The 9,280-nt window shown below is 45.5% G+C and overlaps 1 protein-coding gene across 2 annotated transcripts in view; it reads left to right on the top strand.

Moving 5' to 3' along the window:
• The first annotated feature begins 1,646 nt into the window (after window positions 1-1,646).
• CLPTM1 (CLPTM1 regulator of GABA type A receptor forward trafficking) overlaps window positions 1,647-9,280 on the top strand; it is a 30,553-nt gene continuing 22,919 nt past the window's right edge. The window contains exons 1-2 of one of the 2 annotated variants that reach the window (XM_070764822.1): window positions 1,647-1,786; window positions 8,934-9,052. In XM_070764822.1, coding sequence (XP_070620923.1) covers window positions 1,727-1,786; window positions 8,934-9,052 — 179 coding nt within the window. In that variant the 5' untranslated portion in view covers window positions 1,647-1,726. The remainder of the gene's footprint in view (window positions 1,787-8,933; window positions 9,053-9,280) is intronic. The other variant, XM_070764823.1, reaches the window with a different exon arrangement.

The following is a 9,280-nucleotide window of genomic DNA, read 5'->3' as shown; positions in this document are numbered from 1 at the left end:
TTGCTAAACCCAACTAGTTATGTACATAGTACTAACACTCCTGTCTTGCAGAGAATAGAATAGAGTAGTGTAGAGTAGAATGGAATGGAATAGGAATAGAATAGAAATAGGAATAGAATAGAATAGAATTTACTGGCTGAGTGTGATTGGACGCACAAGGAATTTGTCTTGGTGTAGATGCTCTCAGTGTACATAAAAGAAAAAGACATTTGTCAAGAATCATCAGGTACAACACTAAATTGTCATAAGGGACAAATAAACAATCAGGAAACAATATTAATATAAATCATACAAGCAACCAGTTACAATCATACAGTCATAACATAACGCAGCCTTAGTGAATAGTTTGACAGTGGTGAGGGAATTATTTGTTTAGCAGAGTGATGGAGTTTGGGGAAAAACTGTTCTTGTGTCTAGTTGTTTTGGTGTGCAGTGCTCTATAGCAGGGGTGTCCAACCTTGGCAACTTTAAGCCTGGCAGACTTCAACTCCCAGAATTCCCCAGCCAGCTTTGCTTTGCTGGCTGGGGAATTCTGGGAGTTTTTAAAATTAGATTTATAGGTTGCCCTTCTCCTGGTAGATTCAGTAGAGGTCCGCCAGGCTTAAAGTTGCCAAGGTTGGAGAACCCTGCTCTATAGCGTCGTTTTGAGGGTAGGAGTTGAAACAATGCAAAGTGGTGCCTCTACTTACGAACTTAATTCGTTCCGTGACCAGGTTCTTAAGTAGAAAAGTTTGTAAGAAGAAGCAATTTTCCCAATAGGAATCAATGTAAAAGCAAATAATGCGTGCGATTGGGGAAACCACAGGGAGGGTGGAGGCCTTGTTTCCTCCCAGGAGATTCATAGAGAGGACCCACAGAGGCTTCTCCCCACCTTTTCCAGCCCTGTTACTTTCCAGGAGATTCCTAGAGAGGCCCAGCGGAGGCTTCTCCCCGCCTTTTCCGGCCCTGTTTCATCCCAGGAGATTCCTAGAGAGGCCCCATGGAGGCTTCTCCATGCCTTTTCCGGCCCTGTTACCTTCCAGGAGATTCCTAGAGAGGCCCAGCGGAGGCTTCTCCCCACCTTTTCCGGCCCTGTTTCCTCCCAAGAGATTCCTAGAGAGGCCCCACGGAGGCTTCTCCCCACCTTTTCCGGTTATAGTTTCGGAGGCTCGGGTTTGTAAGTGGAAAATGGTTCTTCAGAAAAACACCTGGTTCTTATCTAGAAAAGTTCATAAGTAGAGGCCTTCGTAGTTAGAGGTACCACTGTATCTCCAGGATGCGAGGAGTCATATTTGGTTCTGAGTCTCAGATCCCTCAGCACAGCCTCTCACGAGGCAATCCTCCAGAGCAGGGATAGGCCAAGTTGGCTATTCTATGACTTGTGGACTTCAACTCCCAGAATTCCCGAGCTAGCATGATTGTCACAGGGATTCTGGGAGTTGAAGTCCACAAGCCACAGAAGAGTCAACGTGGCCTACCCTTGGCCCAGAGAATTCCCCTAAGCGGGGAAGCAGCCCCCAACCTCCTTTCCCCCTCCTACAGCCAGGCACTCAATCAGTCACCGATCAATACGGTAATCACCAGAGCCATTTCTCTCGGCATTACGGTACCAGGAGTCCTGCACACGAGCCCCGCCTCCACGTAGGCGGGGGAGCCCACGTGACCGGCGGAAAGAAAAGGGGGAAGAACGGGACTTGGGAAGAGAGGAAACTCTCGCGAGAATTGCACCAGGCAACGGCGCAGCAAGATGGCGGCGCCGGAGACGGAGGTGGTAGCAGCCGCAGGGCCGGCAACCGGCCTCGGACAGGTAACCCCGGCGGGGCCCTTCTGGCTTTTCCCCCACCTTTGGGGTATCCATCCCGGGCGGACTCCTTTCCCCGCGGTGCGATAGTCCCGGGCTTCACCTTCCGCTCGCGCCCCCCCCCCCCCGCGGGGTACTTTTTCTCCCCCCGCCCCTCCCTTCCCTGGGATCACGTGACGCCCTCCATTAGCCCCCCCCCGCCACACGACCCCCATCTCCCCTCACACAGTAATACAAGCCAGGATTCCTTTCCCTCAAAAGCTCCTGGTCTCTGTCAGGCGCCCCTGCTGCGGGGGAGGGAGGCTGGGACTACAACTCCCAGAATGCCCGGCCCAAACGGCCGTGCCCGTGGTTAGGAGGGGCTTCTGGGAACGGTAGTCCCAACGTCTCCAGAAAGGGGGGGGGGGGCACTGGTTACAGACAAGGATTCCTTGACGTTTTTTCAGGCTCAGACATCTTAATTGGCTTGAGGGGGAGTCACAGTGTCTTCTCCCCCCTCCCCAATTTTAACCTGTTTGGCTAAAAACCCAGCCAGGAAAATAGAGATTGGGGGATGGGGTTGAAGTGAAATAAAACAGACATTCATTCATTCAATTATCTATCTATCTACCTACCTACCTACCTATCTTCCTTTCTTTTACGCGGTGGCTTACAGCATATATAGGAACATTACAACATCCTAAATCCAATTAATATAACTTAATAGTCTAATAAAAAATCCCCAAACCATAAAAAACACTCATTACCATTCAAACAGCTAACTCACAATACATTCACCTAGCCAGGGAGCTAAAATCTAATGGCCCCAATCCTGGCGGCATAGAAGAGTCTTGAGACTCTTGTTGAAGGCGAGGAGGGTGGGGATGGTGCGAATCTCCCTGGGGAGATGATTCCAGAGGGCTGGGCCCTCCACAGAGAAGGCTCTTGCCCTAGGCCCCACCAAGCAGCATTGTCTAGTTGACGGGAGCTGGGGAAGGCCAACTCAGTGGGACCTTACTGGTCGCTGGGACTCGTACGGCAGAAGGCGATCCCGCAGGTAATCTGGCCCGATGCCCTGTAATGGACAGGTAATCCTAACTATCTGGGATTGGGTGGATCCAAAGGATTTCATCTGTGTCGGTCATTCCTTTCCCAGGAATTTTAATGCTGTACAACGGTTCAAAGTTAACAACAGCACCAGGTGATGGTGGAAGTGACTTACGACCATTTTTCACACTTATGACTGTTGCAGCCTCCCTGCAGTCCTGTGATTTGCATTCGGAGGCTCCACAACCGATTCACATTTACAACAGGTCCCCCGGGGGTTAGGTGATCCCCGTTTGTGACCTTCCTGACAAGCAAAGTGAATGGGGAATTCGCTTAACAATCCCATGATTCGTTTACTTACTGCAGTGATTCGCTTAACAACCGCGGGCAAGAAAAGTCGTCCAATGGGACAAACTCAGTTAGCAAATGTCTCACTTAGCAACAGAAATTTTGGGCTCCATTGTGGTGGTAACTCGAGAACTACCTGGAGTAGATGGATTTATTTATTACAGGTAATCACTAACCTAAGTTTTGTTTGTTACCACTCTACTTTCTGGGCCATTCAACACAGAGAAACAGTCCAGAACAGCAAAATAATCCAACAGTAAAAATACCAAGCAAACTATGGCAGAAACTGGCAACCACCAAATAAATCCATGCAACCTAGAAGGGAGCTTCAGTCCTCTCCCTCTTTCAATTTCATTCTCGCAATGACCACGGAGGAAGGCTATTTATGGAACCGAATGGTCAATTTGGACAACCATGTGACGGTTTGCCTCCTATTTCATCCTATTTCCTGATACTCTCCATTCTGGATTGCCAACTCCCTTTTCTCATCCGAGGTTTAGTCAAGGGCTTCTGCTTCCAACCCCGCCCCCTCAAAAAATTATTTTTCTATTTGCTCCACTGCTCTTTCATGGTTATGGACCTGTATCTCAGGAGTTGAATACTTGAAGACTTGTGGACATCCTACTCCCAGAATTCCCCAACCAGCATCCTTTAAGATGGATGGACTTCCAACTCCCATAATCCCCCAGCCATCATCTTTTAAGATGGGTGGACTTCCAACTCCCAGAATTCCCCAGCCAGCCACGTTGGCTGGGAATTCTGGGAGTTGAAGTCCATATATCTTCAAGCGGCCAAGGTTGGGGACCCCTGCTGTATCTCTACTCCATCTTTCCTTCTTTGAATCCGTAAAGTATTTATCTCTCAGTAGTACCACCATTGCCATTTAGCCAGGATTAATTGCTACTGTTTTTCTTCCATCAAGAGAAAAAAAAACACTACTGGTGGTTTTTTTTTGCTTCCACATCTTCTTTCGAGCTACAGGTTATTTTTTTTACTTATGATATCTTTCTTTCCTCTCTTTTGGGGAATTGACTTTTGGCCTTCCTGCTAGGTACAGTCCCCACCCCAGCCCAAGGCCAATATCATTCTTCTTTCTTCCTTTTCCATCGTATTTTCTACTGTAGTTTCCTCTATGGGGAAATAAAACAGGGCCTGACTTGTTTCTTCATCTGCCAGGTGGATGGATGGTTCCTTTGTCAAGCTTCCTGTTGTTGCAAAGATTCCTGCCCTGGTGAACTATCACCTGCAACCTGGTTTAGATGACAGAAATCCACTCTTTCCCTCTGCCGCATGATTTCCAAAAAGGTGGCAAGCATTTTGCTCCCCAGTGAGCCTTATTAGTTTAAAAAAAATAAAAATAAATACAATCCTTTCTGAACTCGTGACCAGGAACAAAATGCCTTGTTTTCTCCTTGTAAATCCTCATCATTGTCAACAATCTAGAACTGTGTACCAGGGGATACTAGCATGTAGTAAGAAACAAATGGGCTAATTAAAAGCCACCATTAAACAAAAATACCCACTCAAGTAGAGTATTGTTTGCCTTGAGCGGCCTGGTTCAGTCCTCTTGTCTCTCTCCCCTCACCCCACTTTTCTGGAGAAGATAATTCTATTGTATCTCAACAGTGGGAATTAGTGAATCATTTATCTATGGGGCCTGGTGCGGTGGTAAAAGCCTCTGCCTCGGTGATTTCTCAAGGCTCCCCCTCTCCAAAATGAAATAGTGTTCCCTCGATTTTCGCGGGCTTGAACTTCACGGAAAGTCTATACCACGGTTTTTCAAAAATATTAATTAAAAAATACTTTGCGGGTTTTTTCCCTATACCACGGTTTTTCCCACCCGATGACGTCATATATCATCACCAAACTTTCATCTGCCTTTAATAAATACTTTTTAAATAAACTTTAATCAATAAACATGGTGAGTAATAATCTGAATGGTTGCTAAGGGAATTGAAAATTGCAATTTGGGGGTTTAAAGTGTTAAGGGAAGGCTTGTGATACTGTTCATAGCCAAAAATAGTGCATTTACTTCCGCATCTCTACTTCGCGGAAATTCAACTTTTGCGGGCAGTCTCGGAACGCATATCCCGCAAAAAGCGAGGGAACACTGTATTTCAGTAGAACAGCACTCACACAACCCTCCTCGTACAGTGGAAAATTACCTTCGATTCAAGAGGGTGGAGGTGTATCCTGGAGGAACGCTGTATAATCAATGTTTAGTCAACAGTGGTCGGAATGCTGCTGGTTGCTAACTGCTTCAGACAGGGTGAATGCAAGGAATTACCCTGTCCACACCTGTGGTTCTGCACCTTTTGCTGGGAAACTAAACTGCCCTTCATCCATATCTTCAGGAGTGGTATCTTGCAATGTGCCTTGGGATTCCCCTGGAGCATTTATTACCTGGGTGCTTTCATCTACTTCTCCTTCCCTTATCACTTTCTCTAGATTTTCATTTAATATTCTCAGGTTACAGTCTGGCTCTGCCCCTGCTCTATTTTCAGACCAAGGATAATCATACCTTCAAGGCAGCCCTGCCCTTTGCATAAAATCCAGTCTTTCTAATAACTGTTCAGCCTGGATTCAGAGATTTAATTTCCCCTCTGTAATTGGGGTGGAACGTGAGATTTGAAAATGGGGTTGGAATCCTCACCTGGTGAATTTTGACCTTCACCATATTCCAAAGATAAACTCAAATACTTCTGGTTTTCAGGGTTTGTGGGGGTTTTTTGGCTTAGTTATTATTATTATTATTTATTGGATTTGTATGCCACCCCTCTCCGCGGACTCGGGGCGACTAACAACAATGATAAAAAACAACATGTAACAATCCAATTTAATAAAACAACTAAAAACCCTTATTATAAAAACCAAACATACACACAAACATACCATACATAACTTGTAATGGCCCAGGGGAAGGAATATCCTAACTCCCCCATGCCTGGCGACAAAGGTGGGTCTTGAGTAATTTGCGAAAGACAAGGAGGGTGGGGGCCGTTCTAATCTCTGGGGGGAGTTGATTCCAGAGGGCCGGGGCCGCCGCAGAGTAGGCTCTTCCCCTGGGGCCCACCAAATGACATTGTTTGGTCGACGGGACCCGGAGAAGGCCAACTCTGTGGGACCTTATCGGCCGCTGGGATTCGTGCGGTTCGCCTTTAGGATTGATTAGGTACATAGACTGAATCTGGAAGATGATCTTTAAAATGGGATTAATATTGGAAGGTTTCTTATAGCTATAAACAAATAATATAATTTAGGTAGGTGTTGTGCAAATAGGACCATTCAACATTTGAAAAATCAATGCTTTATTTGATTCCCAAATGGTAATAAAATTAAGGCTTTTTAGATCCCCAAAATAAAGCCTAATACAATTGTACCTAGGTCAAAACACACTGTCAAAACCTTCTAAATCTAATACTTTTTAGGGGAAGATTTCCAGCAAATCAGCTAGTCCTTCCACAGTAAAAAGACAAATTTAAGACCCCCCAATTACTTAGTTAATTGAAAATCTGATCTCCCTTCCCACTTAGGAGTAAGTTGCTTATAAAATGGTTGTGTGTGGATAATTGCAGTGAGATATATGGTCACCCTTTACTAAACTGTTCCCTAAAGATTGTGTGTGTGAGTGTGTGTATAAAATATCAATGAGAAGTCCTTATATGTGTAATTTTGTTGCCCTAGTTGCATAACCTCCTGATAAGTTTAGTCACCTATTAAAAGAATACAGGTCAAAGGTGGGATTAATTGGACAACTTTCCCCGTTGGAGGTTAGTCTATAGTAGTAGAATCGAGGCTTGTTTAATATTTGCAAACAGTGTCAGAGCCAAGTTTTAAAATCACATTTAGGAGGAGACTGAGAAAGATTACTCACCAAACTGGTTAGCTGGGAAGGCAAGGCCCAATGAGATTCTTTGGCACAAGTGGAGTGAGGTTCGCAAAGAAATAACATCCCCCCAATTTCACACCCGACGTACAGGAGGTCAAATAAGTTGATTATCCAATTAGAAAACCTCTCCCCGTTGCCTAACGTTGCCTGCCTCTGCTTTGGCGTGAGGTTCTCATGAAAATCAGATAATAATAATAATAATAATAATAATAATAATAATAATAATTATTATTATTATTATTATTATTATTATTATTATTATTATTATTATTAATTAGATTTGTATGCCGCCCCTCTCCGCAGGCTCGGGGCGGCTCACAGCAGTGATAAAAAACAATATATATTGACAAATCTAATAATTTAAAATCTAAAATAGCAATTGTACATTTAAAAAATCTAAAAATAATGCATTTGAACAACTTCATGGCAGCTTCTTCAGCTACCTGGGGTTGAAGTAAAAGGCACATGTTCTATCCCATGAACATCAAATCTGTCATCAGAGCAGTAATAAAGCATTACGTGGCTTGCATTGGCTGCCGATCAGTTTCCGGTCACAATTCAAAGTGTTGGTGACCTTTAAAGCCCTACATGGCATTGGACCAGAGTACCTCCGGAACCGCCTGCTACCGCACGAATCCCAGCGACTGATAAGGTCCCACAGAGTTGGCCTTCTCCGGGTCCCATCGACTAAACAATGTCGTTTGGCGGGCCCCAGGGGAAGAGCCTTCTCTGTGGCAGCCCCGGCCCTCTGGAACCAACTCCCCCCAGAGATTAGAACTGCCCCCACCCTCCCTGTCTTTCGTAAACTACTCAAGACTCACTTATACCGCCAGGCATGGGGGAGTTGAGACGCCTTTCCCCTAGGCTTTTTTATACTTTGTTTTATGTTTGGTATGAATGTGCTGTTTGGTTTTTTAAAAAAAATAATGATAGGGTTTTATATGTTTTTAATATTAGATTTGTTGCACTGCTATATTGTTTTTATTACTGTTGTGAGTCTTCGGAAAGGTACGGCATACAAATCTAATTATTATTATTATTATTATTATTAATAATAATAATAATGATGATGATGATGATTAGCTCCCATTTTTATTTGTAGGGGGCTGCAGGAGGCCAGAGGAGGCTCTTGAGTGCTAGCAGAGTCCAGCACAATTCTGGTACCACACCTGGGCAGGTAACGAAATTGCTGCCCAGGTGCAGTAACAGAATTGTGCTGGACTCGGCTAGCACTCAGAGCCACGGGGGCGAGCACACGTCACCGTTCCACGTTAACAGCCCACCTCTGCCTGTGTCCCACCCGAACTCCGTTTTTGCTGGCCGAGACCCCATGGGCCACTCCTACGCTGTCTGGATCCGAACCCTGGGCCTTGAGTTTAACACACCCTGCTGTAGACTGCAGAATTAAAATCCGGGGACAAGGTTTGGGAAAGACGTCCCTGAACCTGAAACCAGCACCTGGAACCAGCTCCCCCCTGAGATTAGGATTGCCCCCACCCTCCTCCTTGCCTTTCGTAAACTCCTTAAAACCCACCTCTGCCGTCAGGCATGGGGGAATTGAAACATCTCCCCCTTGCCCATGGTGTTTGGTGTTTGATTGATTGTGTGCTTGTTTTTTATATATATTGGGGTTGCTTTTATGCATTTTTTAACCTAAAACTGTAATTAGATTGGTAATTATTAGAATTGTCACTATGTACTGTTTTTGCCATTGTTGTGAGCCGCCCCGAGTCTGCGGAGAGGGGCGGCATATAAATCCAATAAATCTAATCTAATGTAATCAGCACCTACGGCCCAGAATCTGTCCCCGACTAACCATCCTGATTCCTTGCGTCCAGTGGCTTTTTTGTGACACCCGTCTTCTCTTTTTTTTCCCCCCTGCTCGTAAAGCAGCTGGCGAGCAATGGCACTGCGGGAGGCGGCGAAGGGGTCGTCGAGACTCAGCAGCCGAACCAGCCCCAACAACAAGCCCCGAATGCCTGGCAGATCATCAAAGGCGTCTTATTCAGGTAAAAATCCGGCCCTTCTGCACCCCCCCACCCCCCCAATTTGTGTCTCCATGTTGTGCATGATACAGGGTAGAAGAGTGAGCTGGTCCTGCTACCGTTGGTCTCAGGGTGGATTTGATTTAAGTCAAGTCGATTTGAATCACGATCTCAATCACGATTTAAATTGCTAGGGGGGAAAATTAGAAACATAGAAACATAGAAGACTGACAGCAGAAAAAGACCTCATGG

This window comes from Erythrolamprus reginae, chromosome 11 (genome assembly GCF_031021105.1).
Source record: "Erythrolamprus reginae isolate rEryReg1 chromosome 11, rEryReg1.hap1, whole genome shotgun sequence".
In the NCBI taxonomy this organism is placed as follows: Eukaryota; Metazoa; Chordata; class Lepidosauria; order Squamata; family Dipsadidae; genus Erythrolamprus; species Erythrolamprus reginae.
The sequence above is the reverse complement of the archived record's forward strand: the minus strand, read 5'-3'. Positions and strand labels throughout refer to the sequence as shown.